This window comes from Thunnus thynnus, chromosome 5 (assembly GCF_963924715.1).
Source record: "Thunnus thynnus chromosome 5, fThuThy2.1, whole genome shotgun sequence".
NCBI lineage: Eukaryota > Metazoa > Chordata > Actinopteri > Scombriformes > Scombridae > Thunnus > Thunnus thynnus.
The window spans coordinates 33,150,537-33,168,553 of record NC_089521.1 but is presented as its reverse complement, the minus strand read 5'-3'; the positions used below and the strand labels follow the sequence as shown (position 1 = coordinate 33,168,553).

Sequence of the window (18,017 nt, the reverse complement as noted above, 5' to 3'; positions counted from 1 at the left end):
TACACACATATTCTTCCTGTAGCTAACACACAAAGATCACAGTTTGATCTTTATTGAAAATGTTTAGGTAACATGTTGAACAACAGGACACAAACATATCATTTTACTTAACCTCTTGGTTTCTTGTTACAGAAACTTTTACATGTTTTCACTTTACACTCAAAAATGTGATTTTTTTTTTGGGCACATATTCCAGTAATGACATATATTGATGGCACACTGACAGACTGATGACAGCTTCTTGAACAGAAATCTATTTTGAGTAATAATTCGACCAAGTGTGAGTCAAATGTGATTTTCTGCTTTTCTATGTTTTTTTTTTATCATTATAAAACCAGTGTTTGGTTTACCTCCTTTAAAAGAGACCCGAGCTCCCCTGTAAACAACACAACTTTGAAATTATCTTCCCTTATCCTAAAGCATTTCTAATGCTGCAGTCAATTCAGGCATTTAAGAAATAATTGAAATCAGCTGACTATCTTCTGTCAATAATTCAAATGACATATTGGTCTGATCATGTGCAGGGTGTTTTCTGTGACTGTGCTGCTTTTGTGTAGTGTTTTGTGTGTCTATGTGTAAATTGTGTGTGGATTTGATGTCAGATAGATCAATGATCCGTAGCAACCGGGCTGTGAACTTGTACTGATGTTGGCCACCGGTCTGCAAAGATGTTATCAGACGAGAACGGACACACACTGCTGCTCAGCCACAACAAGACACACAGTTACTCTGCTGTATGACAGATGAGTTGTGGAGAAAAAGCCTCACATTAATTTCACCAAGTGGTGAGTTATATTGTTGTATTTCTCTTTTTGTTACTGGTTGGAGAGGAGTGGCGCCTGGTTCCAGGAGTGTTTCCCCCACATTCTGTATTTCCATTTCAAAATGTGCTGTAAACAACATCCTCAGTGTTACTAAATATAGAAACACAGTCTCTGTGTCATTGATAAGGAGCCAGTCAGAGTTGAGAATCAGAGCAGTATCAAATTCAAAACGCTTTTGCAGTTGGGAATAAAACATTGCGCCACAGTTACTGAATTTACCCAAAATTTACAGACATTTACCAAAAGTCAACTGATTTTTGTCAATTTTCTCAGCAGATTTCTTTAACTTCCACCCAAAGTTATGCCTTAAAGTGTGTTCACACCAACTTTTTTTGTGCGGCAAGTTGACTTTTTGGATTAAAAATTGATTATCTTCACTTTCGCTTCTCAGCCTAATTTAATTGGAGCTAACAACGGAGTCACACACCTCCCTCAGCTGCTGTCATCAATAATTAACATCTTACATGTCGGTGAGTTTATATAATTTTAAAGTTAGACTGTATGTAGATATCTGTGTGTATAAACAATAACGTCACTGCCGTATTTATGCCTTTAGATGACATTATTTTGAGTGTTGATGGAGCAGCTACAGTGTTCGCAAAGTACAGCTCTGATTGATCTGAACTCCATTCAGAAAAGAAGCATTTTAAAAGTTGTTTGCGGACAGAAATGACAGAGCAGGAATTCAGGCTTTTTACAAATCAGCATCATGATGTAGTTATTTTGGCATCCTTTTGATTCATTTATTGCAATTAAATAACAGCAAAATCTAAGTTTATTTTGGGTTCATAGCGCCTTAAGGTCTGTAGTTGTCGTCTGGGAAGTGCACAGCGAAACGAACAGAGACGAGTTGATAATGTATCTCTCAGTGTTAACAGATAAGTGTCGGTATGACTGTTGTTAGCAGGAGGACTGAGCCGTCATGACAGCAGGCAGGCTGAGCTTCAGTAACATCACCACGTTGGCTCCTGTTGTCCAGGTGGGGACTGGTCGGTGCCTGCCGCTGCTCGCTGGCTGTTTAGGGCGAAAAAACGCAAATGATCCTGCGGTCAAACCTGCTCAAGTAATGCAAGGTGAAAATTCACTTTGCATTAGGTGTGAACACCATTATTCACCTCCTATTGGATGGATAGTAGAGATGGGAATGATCTGCATGTTAACAGAGCTTCATATCATTATGACGGTGTCATCAATACAGAGTCGGTCATGTGAGGATTGAAATACTGTATATAACACCATATCTATTAAATTTGGGTTTAATTACATTGCATGTAGGTCTTTTGCTGATGTCCATGTTGGTTTTGTTTTCAGGCACTTCTGCATTATTAAGAGCCACGTCGGATATATTGGAGCTTTCTGAAAAGCTTCCAGTCATAATTCCAACGTGAACACTATCTAAAAGTACTAAACTCATAATTACAATAACTCAGATATGATGTTATATATAACGCAGCATCGGTGGCTCATAAAACAGAATGTTAAACTCTGTGATTGTCAAAATGGATCTTGGGAGTTTTTTGTTCTAGTGATTCAGCCAGGAGAGTTTTATGTCAATCAAAGCTGTAGAAGTGTTCAAATTGTGAGTCATGCAACGTTGTCTATGAAAAATGTGAATGGGATATTTACTTTCCGGAGCTTGAAATAACTTTGCAACTCTATAATCAGTAGTCGTCGCCTTGTCACAGGTGTGATAATGAGGTTGCAGCAGGCTTTGTGCTGCCGTAGAGATTCTCTTGCAGGAAGGCCAGCATCTTCCTCCAGGCGTCTTCCTGAGCGCGAGCATGAGGCACCGTGTCTCCGCCCCACAGAGCCATGACTGCAAAGACAACAGGAAACAGAAACAGCACAAAACTCAAGTCCTGATTTTGGCACATTAACCTTGAATCATTCAGAAAGTTTCTGTTATTGTCCACAGCTGAACTTACCCATTTGACCTTGGCCGACTGTCTTGAAGGAGCTGGCTCTGAAGTGCGGCGTGTACGGAGGTTCAATCAGGTGACCGGCATTCGGGTATGAAAGGATGGTCAGCAGGTGGCTGTTCCCCGCCTGCTCCATCATCTCCTTCATCTGGAAAACAGGAAGTTCAAAACATTATTTAATTTTTGCGACATGGCTTAGATATTGTTTGTGAATGAATGTTTTTTTAATGCTGTTGTTGATGCTGTCGTCCCCAAACTGAATCTTTACAGAACACACTCAATTTCAACACCTCAATTACTGTGAGATTTTAAATGGCATGTTTGGAATCTCTCTGCTAAAGGAAGGAATCTCTGTCTGTATGTATGTCCTTCACATATCTCGTGAACTGTCCTTCCTGTCGACTACACACTTGGCAGGTGTATGGCTGGGGAACAAAGGGAGTTCAGTGTCAAATTTGGTGCAATTTGGACATGCAATACATTTAATATTAATAAAATTTGGATAAACCAGCGATCAATGAGCTGCTCCACTCTGTGTGGGGGCAGGGCGGAGCTTCAGGGCTCTGCCGACTGACTCCAGCATATCAGGGACAAACAACAGACGAGGCGCGACACAAGTCAAAGAAAAGTACTCTTAAAAAAAGAAAAGTAGACAGCGAAAACAGAGCTTTTAATCAAGAATGGACAGTCTTACCTCGTGTCTAGACAGAAAACGTAGCGTTAGCAGCACATTTAGCAGATCAGCAGCAGTAGCGAGTGCAGTACACAATTTATTGGTTCATTTAGATACACAATTATTTATTTTATAGTGTCTTATTATTCATCTAATATTGGCCATTTTGGAATTCCATATATATCCTTGTAAAATCTGTTTCCTATCAGGAATCAGTAAAGTTTCGTCCAACTTCTGTTGCCCTGCTTCCTAATCTGACTTTAATCCTGTGCACCAGGCTCGTTACTCTGACATGATGTTGTCATGAAAGTAAACTCACGTCCTGAGCAGACTCGGGCGCCGGCCAGTTCTGATCGTCCTCCGCTACGACCAACATCACAGGACACTGCAGTCGTCCCACCTGCTCAGAGACAAACAGAAGCAGCATTTGAACTTTTATCGACTTTTTTTCTGAATATTCATTTTGAAGGAAAACTGTTGTGATTCAAGTTCTTGGGACGAGCGAATGTAAATCTACGGAAGCTGAAAGCAGCACTTCCAATCTTCTCTCGTCTGCTGTTTAGTCTTAATAAATCCAAAAAACAAATTTCACAGGTTACGTGAAACAGTTTTTAACTTGTTATGTTGTAAGAAACCAACTTGAAAGTCTCACACAAAACACTTTACACCTGCACATGGCCATCCAGGTTAAAACAATTAGAAAAGGACTGGAAAATGACACAAAATGCCAATTAATCATAAAATTCACAACTTTATCATACTGACATTGAATGTCAGAAAATGACATTAATGCTCTGATTCTTTGAGAGCTGCTTCAAACAGCTTTTTCTGCCAAATCTAACTATCATACTAACATATAACCATTTGCTATAAATGGTCATTCCTTGATGTGTCTCTGGCTGAAAAATCTTTACAGCAACATCCATGTAAATTAAAAAGTATAAAAAATGTTAGAAAATACTTTCTTGTAGATACATGAGTAAAGGATCACAACTGTTAATAAATGCATATATTTCTTCGTCCAAAAAGCCCAATGTCCAAGGAATAACAAAAAAATAAAAACTGTTTTGGATATGCTGAGATGTGTTTCACTATCAAATAAAGGCAAAACTGCCAAAAGAAAGAAAAGATACTTCCTTGTGAAACCAAAACCAAAAACTGAAAAACTGATTGTAAAATAATAATAAGAGAGACGTTCTGTCTGATTGAACTCACGTCCACTTTGAGTGCAGGGTCGGTGGGGATGGGCAGAAGCAGATCACGCCAGATCACCTGGTTCTCCTCGTTGATGCGAGTCTTCTCAGCGTTTCTGATTGGACAGAAAACAAACCAAAAAAGACTTCAACTTCAGCTGACTCAGTTCTGACTCAACTCATGCTTGAATTACTGTGGCAACTCAGACAAAACCAGTCTGTTTGTGTCCTTATCTTTCTCTCCACTGTCTTTGCATGAATTCACTTTCTTTTCACACATCTTTACAGCCAGTGGAGCTAAAAATACAGTATAAAGTTTGTCCTGCTGGTGGCGCCAGAAGAAACATCATGAGGTCATTAAAGTCTAACGTTATGCTGTGTTCCGTTTACCTCGGAAGTCAGAGCTAGGAATGACGTCACGCCTGAGGTGACCGTGTTCCAGTACGAGAAGTCAGAAAACCAGTTCTAGCCAGGTTAGCCGTTGTTAGCAATACCAGTTGCTAACAACCCATTGCGCTGTATTTTGTGCGTACAAACACCGTAGCAACATGTCCAGAGATAGAAGTTGGACAAATATGTATGTATGACTGATTTCAGTGTACCACCAACTTCAGGGGGCATTCCAGTTCCATTTCCGACTGGGAACTCGGAAATTCCGACTTCCCGGTTCAAATGAAATGCACCATTAATCCTCTGGGGAGCAGGAATGATATCGGGACATTTAATGACAATCTGACTTGCATTTGTTGAGTTGCTGAACATGAATAATAAAGTAACTAAAAACAGTTCAACTTACCTTTGAAAGTATTCCAGTATTTCTTTCACAGATCCATCGACTGGCTGCACATGACTCCCACTAATACACACCACACACCTGAGCTGGCAGACCACACACACACACACACACACACTCTTTACATATACAGAGTTCACACATAACAGAAAAACTACACAAAATGACGAGTAGCAATGTGTAAAAAAAAAAAAAAAGTCATTATTATTTCTTTACACCTTGAATCTCAGTTTAAGGGCGAACCTATGAGCATGATTTGTGACATCACAGTAAGTTTGGAGCCAATCATGGCCCAGTATTCAGTGTGATGTGGAAAGTTAAAACAGCAGTTGTCCTACCTTTACAACTTGGGAATAAGCAGCCATTTTGAGTGCGATACAGGTGCCGAAGGAAAGGCCCAACATGGCGATCCTGCTGCTGAGGACCTGAGGATGCTGCTGCAGGACTCTATAGGCCGTCTACACCAAGAAAACATAACTTCAACCACAGTTTATTTAAAGTGCACAGCAAAGAGTGTCCATTCACTTTACAAGTTACAAAAAACATGACTTCACATGTAAAAGTACACACACAGGTAATAATGATTGAGGTTAAGCATTTAAAAAATAGAGATCATATAACCAGAACAGAGTTGGGGAAACTACTTGTCAAAGACGAAAAAACTGTTAGTGATTTGATTTCCCTGCCAGTAAAATGAGAGACCAGAGCTCACAGAGAAAAGAGGTTTTCAGTCTGGAACAGAAAGTCTCCACAGAGTTTCCCTCCAAAATGTGCATCAGTAGTTTATTACAAAGAAGGAGAGCTCAAAGGGCAAAGGCTTGACCATCAAAACGTTTTTTGTTAAATCGAGCAACAGTGAAGTAACCAGCATCAAGAGAACATAAAGGACATGATGGATTAACGGAGTAATAAGGCTGGAGATACACCGTACGAAGCAGCCAATGTTAGATTTTATAAAACTTCTGACAGCTAAACAAAGTCAAATCTGAGAGCTTTTTAAAGTGGCCACACATTTCCAGCAGTCAGCTCTCATCATGTCAAAGCAGGTTGCTGTAATCTGGGTGTGATCTTTGACTCTCAGCTTTCCTCAGGTGAGTGTCAGGTGATTAAAGTTGTGTAATAGCATTTCCTGACTTTAATAAACTGTTAGTTAGGTTTTAACTTTGTCTTATTCAAATCTTGAAAATTCATTTACACAACTGTGAGAGGGATCCTTCTTATGTTTCTTCCAGTTAAAGGGTTTTATTTGTGGCGTGTTTCTTCATCTGCGTCGAGAGTGTCGTCTCCTCTGAGGAAAGTTTCTAATTTGTGATTTTTGGTTGTATAGACAAAATTGACTTGACATTGAATTCATTGCAGCAGGACAACAGTGACTTTGCATTTAGAGATCAGGCAAAAATAAAATAAATAAAAACTAACCTCTCCTGCTTCCTGCTGAGCAAAACAGTTCTGATTATATTACACCATTGAGATTAATCATTTGTTTTAAGATTTTTATTGATTAAAATCAAAGCTCTAGATGGCTAGGCCCTGTGCTACACTTTTCTGTAATACTCTGATATTATTTTAATACAAATGTAGTAGAAGTGGTGGAAGATGAATGCATGAAAAACCCTACTATAGTAAAAGTACATAAGTATTATGAGCTTGATGTAGTTAAAGTATTGCAGTAAAAGTACATAAGTATTATGAGCTTGATGTAGTTAAAGTATTGCAGTAAAAGTACATAAGTATTATGAGCTTGATGTAGTTAAAGTATTGCAGTAAAAGTACATAAGTATTATGAGCTTGATGTAGTTAAAGTATTGCAGTAAAAGTAGTGGTTTGGTCCCTCTGACTGATATATTATTATATATGACATCATTAGATTATTAATAGTGAAGCATCAGTGTTAGAGCAGCATGTTACTGTTGTAGCTGCTGGAGGTGGAGCTAGTTTACACTACTTTATATACAGTTAGCTAGTTTAGTCCAGTGGTTCCCAACCTAGGGGTCGGGCCCCTCCAAAGGGTCAGCAGATAAATCTGAGGGGTGGTGAGATGATTAATGGGAGAGGAAAGAAGAAAAAACAAAGTTCTGATACACAAATCTGTTTTCAGTTTTTGGACTTTTTCTCTAATCTTTGATTTTTGCTGAAATATTGGATCATTTGAACATTTATTGAAATGAAAGCATGTGAGAAGTTTAGAGGGAAAAATCACTATTTGGTGGAGCTGTTAACAACTCATAGACATGTGAAATGTGACCCCGACTACACACTGCTTTTTGTAAGACGTCAAAAGACAAAAAGGTTGGAAACCACTGGTTTCATCTTTAACAATGTGTTGTATTTTAAAAGCTTGTTATATTATCCATTGTGTCAAATCTTCATCTGAAAAGTAACTAAAGCTGTCAAATAAATGTAGTGGAGTAGAAAGTACAATATTTCCCTCTGAAATGTAGAAAGTAGCATCACATGGAAATACTCAAGTAAAGTACAAGTACCTCGAAAAATGTACTTGAGTAAATGTACTCAGTTACTTTCCACCACTGTGTAGTAGTTATAATATTGGTATAGAAAATTATTTTACATGAGATTACACCAACAAAAACTGACCTTTGACTCTCTGGAGTTGAACCCGTTTTCTTTTTTAGTTTATTGACACATAAACACACAAACAGATAACAGACACACAGCTCAGTGTCTCCTGCTGAGACTTTTAACCTCCAAAACTCAACAATGTTCCTGACAGAATGTGACTGTCTGACACCCAGAGTAGATGATTATTACCAGTATGCAGGTTGCAGTTCATGATTGGTGATTGGTACATGTGAAAGGCATCAAGCCTTAATCTATTTTTTAGATTAAGGCTTGATGCACACTTGTACTTCAACGAGTTACAGTATAAAATAGCTTCTCTCACTAAGAAGCTATTTCTCGTATTGTTCGGTTGTTGGTGGATACAGAAATACCTCCAACCTCTCACTGTTAGAGCTGCAACTAACAATTTTTTATTATTAATAGTTCATCTGTTGATTATGTTGCTCTCTGTCTGCTGTCTGCTAACGTGAGCCACAACTAATCTATATGTCAGAGCTGTGTGTCTGTCAGCTTGTTATGGAGTTCTGCTTCTCCATAGTGCCCATAATATTCAAGTTTTTACAAAATCTTATATTATTTTGGGGTGTTCTGACTGATCACTGATTTCATGTTTTGTATTTTAGAATTTGTCATGTAGGACGCTCATCAGGTTTACCTCAAAGTACTGGTTGTCCACCATCTTTCCAGTTTCCAAGGTGATTTTGCGTGTCAGGTAGTCGAGGGCCAGGGAGGCAAAGCCATGGGAGGCTAGCAGCGCTGCGCGGTACTCCACCAACTTCCCTCCACCCCCCCACAGGTCCAGGAGGCCAGGGAAAGGTCCAGGTCCTTCAGACACCAAAAACAGTCCGTTTACTGACGATGACAGTTTCTGCAACTGTGGGATTATATTTAATGGAAACCTTTTTAGTATTTCCTGTCTACATGTCTCACTCCTACAGTACCATCCAGTCACAGGTAAAGTGCCTTAATTGTGCTGTTTTCGTTCCCAAATATGCATAAAGTACATACAGGGCTTTCTGAACTCTGCCACTAGAATGCTACTATAGCTACAGCTATAGCGCCTTTCTAGTCTCCCGACCACTCAAAGCGCTTTACACTGCATGTCAACATTCACCCATGCACACACACATTCATACACTGATGGCAGAGGCTGCCATGCAAGATGCCAACCTGCTCACCAGGAGTTCTAATCTAATACTCATTCACACACACACACACACACACACACACACCAATGGCACAGCCTTCAGGGGCAATTTGGGTTGAGTATCTTGCCCAAGGACATGGACTGCGACATGCAGACTGGAGGAGCCAGGGATCAAACCGCCAATCATTCGATTAGTGGATGACCTGCTTTACCTCCTGAGCCCCAGCTGCTCAAATGACCAAGAGAGCAAAGTTATAGAAATACAGCATGAACACACAGGATGACAAAAGTAACATAACCACATTTTCAGACTACACCTCCACGCCTCCTGCTAGCCCTTCCTAACTTCTCATCTCACTTCTGCTGCAGCGCTTAACTTGCTCTGATGTCACTGGTCTGTGTTGCTCAGACCGTCAGATCTGAAACCTCCCTCCAGACTCTCCTCTGGTCCTACCTGAGGGCAGGAAGAGGGTCGCAGTGAGTCCACCCTCTGTGATCGGGACCCTGCGGACGCCGGGCGCCATGTACCAGCGCTCCACAAACACGCTGGTCAGTGGCACCTGAGTTATGAAGGCTTCAGTTGAGTGACCCTGGTACACCGAGATCCTGATCTCCAAGGGAGTCTGGACGTTCATCTTCCTCATCCTGAGGGATGATGGGAAAGAGTCAGCTCTGATACTGATAATTGATTCTGTATTTATTGGGATCATCTGAAGAGCTCTGGTCCAGTTGGCCTACCTGAGCCCAGGTTTGCTGCCTGGAACTGGTCTGAGGCTCCAGAGCAGACCCATCGGTTCAACCCCAGAATATGTCCCACCCAGACTGAGATCCTCTGAAACTGTAAAGCAAAAGGCATGAAAATGCATTTCTTATTTTGATTTTCTTCTTTCCGTACAAGAACAGAAAATATTTAAAGTTCCCCCCGACTCAAGAACATCATCTTCTTCTTGTTGCAACAGTCTTGTTGTTCTCTTCTCTGTGCAGAGTTGGTTCTCACGTTCATTGTTTAATGTGAACTTAATGTCTAACATGTCTGTGAATTATCTGTGCATCTGTCCCACTTAAACTGTATTTGTTTATTCTTGTGTACAGGTCTCTCTTGAAAAAGAGATCTTGATCTCAATGAGAGAACCTATTTAAATACAGGTTTAAATTTAAAAAAAATAAAAATCTGCTGAAAGTGGAAAATTTCTCTGTGCTCATTGAAAATTTGATTTTAAGGGGAGATGCTATGAGCAGGATTTGTGACTTCATAACTAGGCTGGAGCCAATCGTGGTCCAGTATTCAACTTACACAAGTGTGATGCACAAACACTAAGATCATGTCCACACTAAACCGGCTAAATTCGTGAATGCATCTTTTTCTCTGCGTTTTGTTCCTCCGTCCAGACTAAAATGGCGTTTTTCTCCTCTGAGCTTTTCTAAATCGTCCTCCAGAGTGTGTAAATGTGAAAATGCCGGCTTGGCGTTGTAGTGTGTACAAGGAAAACAGAGCTTTGTAGAAACGCTGTCATAACGCTGACAGAACAGACAGTAGCACAGCGTTTCATTGGAAGACAAAGAAGAAGAAACAATAACAACAATGGCGGACAGCTTCATGCAGTTGTTGTTCTCTTTATGGTCTATGTGGATAGCTTGTTTAGAGTTTAACGTATCTATCTACCACCTTTCTCTGCTCAAACTGTCGTAATCTGCTGCAATAAAGTAAATGTCAGGAAGCCACTGCAGAAACAGAAACAGTTTCTTCTTCGCTGGTTTTCTGAATTGCTCGTCTGTCTTCCGCACATGCCCAGTAGGAGGACAATTACCTCTTTTGGTGTTTTGATGTGGACGGAGGTATTTGCAGTAACAAGAGACTCCTGCTGTGAACTTGTGTTGTTTCAGCTCAAAAACAGCTTTTTAGACTTTAGCCGGCTTAATGTAGATGTAGTCTGAGAACAGACTTTACAGTGAGGTATGAGACATCTTATGTCCAGTAGTTAAACCTCTGAAATTAAATATATATTTGCAGGTTCATAGATTCTGGAATTTCTAATGAGAGAGAAGGAGGATATTAAAGTGGTAATTATACTTTTTTTGTGGAAAAACCATATCAGACACACATTATTCTTCCGAGTAGAGTGTGTTGATATGGGTAGAGATGTACCGGTAACAAACTGTCACACTGTGATTATAGGTAAAAACATCACAGTAAACAGTATAATCATGATAATCACATTTCCTGAAATCTTACTATTAGTGCTAACCTATAGTTAAATGACTTCACACCATGATCGTCTTGGATTTTATTCACTGCACAGTAGTCTTTGCAGAATATTGAAATTTTGTTAGACTCAGCTGTTCAAAATTCAAAGACAACTGACTTCAGATGCAGCTCAGTGTCTGTGTCAGATTCTATGCACACATTCATATTTTGGAAATTCATGAATTTTTCCAAATGAAATTGGTCAATTGATTTCTGAAGTGCAAAAACTTTGTAGTAATTGTTATCTGCTGCGTGTTAACAGTTAAATTTAATTTTTAAAAAGGTAGAGAAATTAGTAAACGCACACAGAACATAATAAAAGTTATACTGGGCTCTTACAGACCACTTGTAGCTAAACAAAACCAAACTGTTGATGAAGGCAGGAGAGCTGCTCTGTGTTCATGGTGTCCTCTGAAAACAACAATAATCACGGTAATGACGGTAATATACTGAAGAAACTAATATACAAGCACATCTCTACCGGAGGGGATCTTTAATTAGTTTCCTGCGGTTCACAAATACAATACAAACATTTCTAAATGTATTTTCCAGGTCTAGATTTTGGACCATGTACCGTTCACTGTCCCAGTGGCGTTGGCGATGTAGTGAGCGAATGCCTCCCACGTATATCCGTCTTCACACTGGTGCAGAGCGTGAACCGTGAGCTGGGAACCAGGAGGGGCATTCTGGACCAGGACGGTGAACTTCTCATCCACAAGTCCTCTGGCCGGCTGGACCGACAGCTTCACACAACACTGTTTCCTGTCCATTGTGAGCTGAGCAGACAGATAAAATAACCAGAGACAGATATCTCAAAAGCTGGACAAACCAAAACTATCTGACTGTACACATTACACTAGAGGGAAGACAGACACTTCACAGACAGCATTAGTTGTTCATTCACAGGCCTAAATATATGTGATGTTGTCCTTGTGTTGTATCAAATTGTTGCAGAAAAATGTAACAGAGCAAAAAACTCTCTTTTGAAAATAAAAAGGGAGTCAGAGGTCCAAGCAGCAAAGTGTTCTTTAATGCCGGCAAAAAAGGGGAGCAATCAGCACTTTTACAACGAACCAAATCGCTCCGAAGGTTTTTTCTTTGGGGCATTGTTTTTATGTCCTTGGGTCGGCTTAGGTCACACCTTATCATCCACCCTCCCTAATTTTTGACCAGTTATTATGTTACTTTTATCTCCGTCACTCGTTGTTGGTCAAAACTCTTCAAAACAGGTTTTGAGGTGTTTGAGGATATGTACTGGCATATTCAATTCTACCTGATTATATCAAATTTTTATTGGGAATCATTTTACACCATTATTGCCAAGTTGTCTTCTGGCCTTTTATTTTTTTATAAGTTATTCTAGTCATTTTACACCCTTATTTCTTGATCTCCTCCAGAGAGTATTTTTTTAAAAGGTGAAGACTTTAATGCAGACCCAAGCAAAGTGACATGTAATACAAACACACTCAAATTTCTCCAGTGTATGATTATGATTCTTCTACCGTGCCTCTATACGTACATTGTGATTAAATATGGTTCATGAGATTATAACTACACCAATACAAATTGTATCACACTAGCCCTTATTGCTTATAAACTTATAAAATCAATCTGCATAGCTTAATATTGTCTTTAAGCACACCAATGACTTTTAATGAAAATACACCACACTTGCGCCGCAAAAGCACTTAGGAAGGAGGTTGAGATGAATGATTATGTGACTTTGACCCTGGAAACTGCCAACAGGGTTACCTAAACCTAAGCAGTTTTAGTTGCCTAAAGGTTTCAGTCTGTTTTAAATTAATCATGTAGGACGACACTTAAAAAGTCAAAATGTTTCTGATAATGGTTCTGAGTAGTCCAAATCCTTCCTGTTTTCACACCTCTGGAAAATCACTGCATAAAGTGGATTGTGTGTTTCAGAACGTTAAAGGATCATTCTGGTGATTTTCTGTATTTTTCTTCTTGTCAACAAATTTCATGTTTGGATCCAAACCAACAATGAACTGATCTACCAATAAGTATTGTGTGTGTATCAAAGCCTGATATATCTTATTCCTCCGCTGTTGCCCAGAAACTATTAAAAACATTACAGATGTCACTGCGGATTAATTGCAAAATGTAATGTCTCATTTAAGACAAAGTAAACAAACTGCTGTAAGTACAAGTCATGGGCAGACAGCGTGTCGCTAACAGAGATTTTGAAGGGTAACTATCAAACCAGCATCTAACGGGTCTGAAGTGACATCTGTAAGTATGTTTACATGCTTGCATCATTTTGATGACACAGGTGTGAGCAGGGCAGATATGTCTCACCCTGCAGAAAATTCTCATCCTGTCAAATCAGACTTTCAAAATAAAAGCACACCACACTTGTAAGAAATATGACTCATTTTTAAAAAGCAAAATGATCTGATCCTGACGGGCCAGAGTGCGAGGTCCCGACCAACGCTGCTTGCAGCTTTATTATTATATTATATTGTTTGTTCATATCACTAACAAATACATATAGGAGCATTTTAACGTTGTGGAGCCAATTTTTAGATACTTTGGGTAGATTAATAGTAATGCATCATATTATATAGTATATTATATGTTTTTTATAATAATACACAATAGCATCAAATGGGAATACTCAAGCAAAGTACAAGTTACTACCTCAAAACTGTACTTATGTGCAGTACAGTACTTGAGTAACTTTCCAGCACTGACCTCTCTCTCTCTGCATATTCAGCGTGTCCTGACTGACGTGTAAGAAGCACTTACTGTCCGAGCAGCCTGACGGCTCAGAGCTGCTGTCTGTAGGTCTGCTGTCGGTTTGATTTCTCGAAGCAAAGCAATGACAGAAAGAGTCTGTGTGAGACAAACTTTTCGACAGAAAGAAACAAACTCTTCGACAGCGACAGACTGAGGATATTAGTCCAGAGACAGTCTGAAGTTCAACTTTGAACGACAGTCTCCGCCCTCAGCGGTCTGTCCTCCTCACCAGGTCAAAAACTTAAAACTATCCATGTCTGTAGAATAACTGCTGACGGTCTGTTAACGTGTTCTTCCTGGCTGCTGTACACCAGTCAGTTCAGCTTCTGAACAACAAAACGGGGCCGGCGTTTGCGGTAAAGGTGTAACAGATGCCGCTACGCCACTGGCGCCATTACGGCTCAACGGTCGGAACGGCGGAGCCACTGAAGAGCACTGCCTGTCAGATCCAACATGGCGGCTCCTGTGTTACAGTTTCAACATAACATTTCGCCCAGTGAAGGGATTGTCTCTGCTTACAGATCCATAAATCAGTGGGAAATGTTTAATTTACTTTAAAACTATTATACATTTTCCCTACATTGTCCCAAGTGGTAATAGGTCTGTGAAGAATACATTTTAGCGATGGCAAAAGTCAAGTTAAACTTCAGATTTTAATAAAATACATATTATAACCAGCAAGAAATGACCATTTTAAATGTTATATGTTATAAACCTATCTACAATCCACTAGTGGAAACTGAATATTATATTTACATTATATTTTGATGTCTTTAAATTCCTTTTTTTTGTTCTACTCCACTTCTTTCAGAGGATTTATTTGTACTTTTTATTCACATTCATTTCTTTACATATGAAGATTTTGCATACAAAACCGCTTTTAGATGAACTTTTAAAATGTTGCAGGTGGAGTTTCCCATGCCCTTCCTTTCTGTGAGGTGTGTCAGGAGGAATTATGCATGCAGAAATAATATGAAGTGGTTTTATGCTCACATTCAAACATGTTCCTACTGCATTTATGCACACTGTTAACTGACCCGCACAATAGTAACAATTTAATTTTTATATAATTATGTGGTGTCTGTTTACTTAATGATTTAATTTGCATGTTAGAACAAGAGCAGACATACTATATTTGATATATTTTGCCTGTAGTAACACAGTCTCAGAGTAATTTAGCAAAACAAAAAGTGTTACAGTTGTTCCACTTCTATATGTTCCTTATTTCAACAAGAGATTATTTCTATTCTATGTGCCACTAAATACTGGAATAATTTTGATATTCATGGCAGAAGGTTAATATCTCACTACTAATAAGATGAAGGAGGTGTCCTTTTCTATCATGCAAAACATTTCATATTATACATATTAATGTATATTGTGTGTATTGCTCTGCACATCCTGAAACTGTGCTTCATTTATTATTTTGGCTTTGTTGATAAAATACCGTGGGAAGAGGTTTCTAAGTTTATTAATGTGACATTTATGGCTGATTTTTACTTTACTGTATAAACATGTTCTGTTTGGGTTTTTAAGTTACAACAGAAAGAATGAGAAACAAGCTTACATCATCAATTATCTGAGTTTCATATTCATAAGTGTGTTTCATTGGTTTTATGTATTTACTTTTTAAAAAAGTTTCACAATGTTGGACCTGATGATTCCTCTTTATGTTCCCTCTGCAAAAAACATGTTGAGTCCTTTTCTCATTTATATTCATGTCCATACTCATTCAAGTAACTTTTGGATTCAGATTTTCTTTTTTTTTTCCATGTATTTTTAGAACTTTTTTATAAAAGAGTTTTACTTGTGTTTTTAGTAACTTTTTATACAATTTTCTGTCTGTATTATTTCATTATTTTCTTCTTCTCCCTGACACTTGGCCATGGTTGTATTAGCTCTTCAGTTGTTTAAACTGTTTACTTTTCTAATGCAGGACGAGGCTGTTTAGCAGAGAGTGAAGGTTTTGTGAATATGTCTTGTCTTCATGTCTTTACCTTAAGAGTTTTTGAAGTTTATACATTAATTAACAATCTAAACTTTAAAAATAACAATTACATTCAGTTGTTTCTTCACAAAAATTAATGAAATGCTGAGAAATACTGTACATTAAAAAAGAAACATTGTCTTACACCCCTTAAAATCAAGACGGCCTCGTGACCCCCTGTAAAACTTTGGTGCCCCCTTGTGAGGGTTGGGACCCCCAGATTGGGAACCAGTGGTCTAGTGGACAGTCAGTTTTATATCATACTGAGCACCAACCCAAATCATCAAATTCATTCACAACAAAAACTGGGAGTTTGGAGAAAGATGTTCATTTTTGAAATGTTTAACCTTGACACAAGCAATACAGATTAAAACTGATCATTTAAGTTCAAATTTAGAAGAATCTAATAGTTGTTTGTACCCTCATAGTTTCAGAGGATCTCAGTCTGGGTGGGACATATTCTGGGGTTGAACCGATGGGTCTGCTCTGGAGCCTCAGACCAGTTCCAGGCAGCAAACCTGGGCTCAGGTAGGCCAACTGGACCAGAGATGTTCAGATGATCCCAATAAATACAGAATCAATTATCAGTATCAGAGCTGACTCTTTCCCATCATCCCTCAGGATGAGGAAGATGAACGTCCAGACTCCCATGGAGATCAGGATCTCGGTGTACCAGGGTCACTCAACTGAAGGCTTCATAACTCAGGTGCTGCTGGCCAGCATGTTTGTGGAGCGCTGGTACGTGGCGCCCGGCATCCTCAGGGTCCCGATCACAGAGGGTGGACTCACTGCAACCCTCTTCCTGCCCTCAGGTAGGACTAGAGGAGAGTCTGAAGGGAGGTTTCAGGTCTGACAGTCTGAGCAACACAGACCAGTGACATCAGAGCCAGTAAGTGTAAATTGTGCAGAAAAATGCTGCTGTGCTATTTTATTGTTTTTGTTGGAAATTTAACCGTTTATGTTGTAACATTTAATGCATTTAACCGCTAATATGAGTTTTGTAGATGTTTTTATTTAACTTTCTTGACACCATATGGTCAATGTAGCTCAGAGATTTTAGCATCCAGTGTGAGTGTGAATTCTTTTATTTTGCAGTACTGAGGCACTGAGGGAGCAGATGTGCAGCATATACTGAAGACAAATTATGTGTTACATTGTCTCCTCCAGGAATGTGTCTTATTTTTCTTAAATGTTATAATTTTCGTTGCCTTTGTTTAATCAACCACCCCCATGTACTTGCCTATTTTTACCCACCAGGTGGCACTGTTTGTCCTTTTGTATGTTTTTATTGGTTCAAATTTAAGTTTTGAAGAGGAAAGTCATGAAAGTTCAGACTTTGTTGTTAAAATTTAGGATAAAGAAATGGGAAAAAGAAGTTTCCTGTCAATTTTAATGACTCTTGGATAGAAGTTTAATATGGTGTTGATATGTGTAGGTGTGGTAATACCCAATTAATGTATTTATATATTTTACTTTGGGAAATATCAGTCAAGTGAAGTCCCTCACATTGCCGTTTCGCAGTGCTGAGGCGCTGAGGGAGCAGATGTGCATCATATACAGAAGGCAAATTATGTGTTACTTTGTCATCTCCAGGAGTTAATAAAAAAGCTGGAAATCAACCCTCTGAGTCTACTCATACCTGCCCTAACCACCTCTGTTACACATGGCCCAAGTGTGACCAACAATGTTTTGCAATTTTCTTGACCATCAGCATTGGTGCAACCCAGGCAGACACAACATCGAACAATATTCCTAAACAAACAAATACAAAATTGGGTTTGGAAATTTGCTGGTTAGTGATTGAAAAGCGCAGAAGTTCTGTTTCATCCAAATATTTAAATGATGGATGAAGGTATCCTGGCTGTGCGTAAAGTGAACAAGATTTTGTTTCAACCAGTT

At 39.0% G+C, this 18,017-nt stretch overlaps 2 protein-coding genes across 3 annotated transcripts; one reads left to right on the top strand and one right to left on the bottom strand.

Moving 5' to 3' along the window:
- Window positions 1-10: 10 nt before the first annotated feature.
- LOC137183659 (peroxisomal succinyl-coenzyme A thioesterase-like) lies at window positions 11-14,626 on the bottom strand. Of its 2 annotated transcripts, XR_010928513.1 has the most exons (12): window positions 14,141-14,626; window positions 11,949-12,150; window positions 9,868-9,967; window positions 9,584-9,774; window positions 8,638-8,807; window positions 5,741-5,860; window positions 5,406-5,488; window positions 4,632-4,725; window positions 3,736-3,816; window positions 2,750-2,891; window positions 2,451-2,640; window positions 11-1,838 (listed from the first exon to the last, which is right to left on the bottom strand). XR_010928513.1 is itself a non-coding variant. In XM_067590853.1 (11 exons), the coding sequence occupies exons 2-11, from the start codon at window positions 12,142-12,144 to the stop codon at window positions 2,504-2,506; spliced, it is 1,314 nt and encodes a 437-aa protein (XP_067446954.1). In that variant the 5' UTR covers window positions 12,145-12,150; window positions 14,141-14,625; the 3' UTR covers window positions 11-2,503. The 2 variants fall into 2 exon arrangements, 1 of the variants encoding a protein (XP_067446954.1); XM_067590853.1 differs by having other exon boundaries at window positions 11-2,640; window positions 14,141-14,625.
- Window positions 14,277-17,723, top strand: LOC137183660 (acyl-coenzyme A thioesterase 5-like). Its single transcript, XM_067590854.1, has 4 exons — window positions 14,277-14,363; window positions 16,547-16,646; window positions 16,740-17,007; window positions 17,214-17,723. The coding sequence occupies exons 2-3, from the start codon at window positions 16,594-16,596 to the stop codon at window positions 16,969-16,971; spliced, it is 285 nt and encodes a 94-aa protein (XP_067446955.1). The 5' UTR covers window positions 14,277-14,363; window positions 16,547-16,593; the 3' UTR covers window positions 16,972-17,007; window positions 17,214-17,723.
- Window positions 17,724-18,017: the final 294 nt, after the last annotated feature.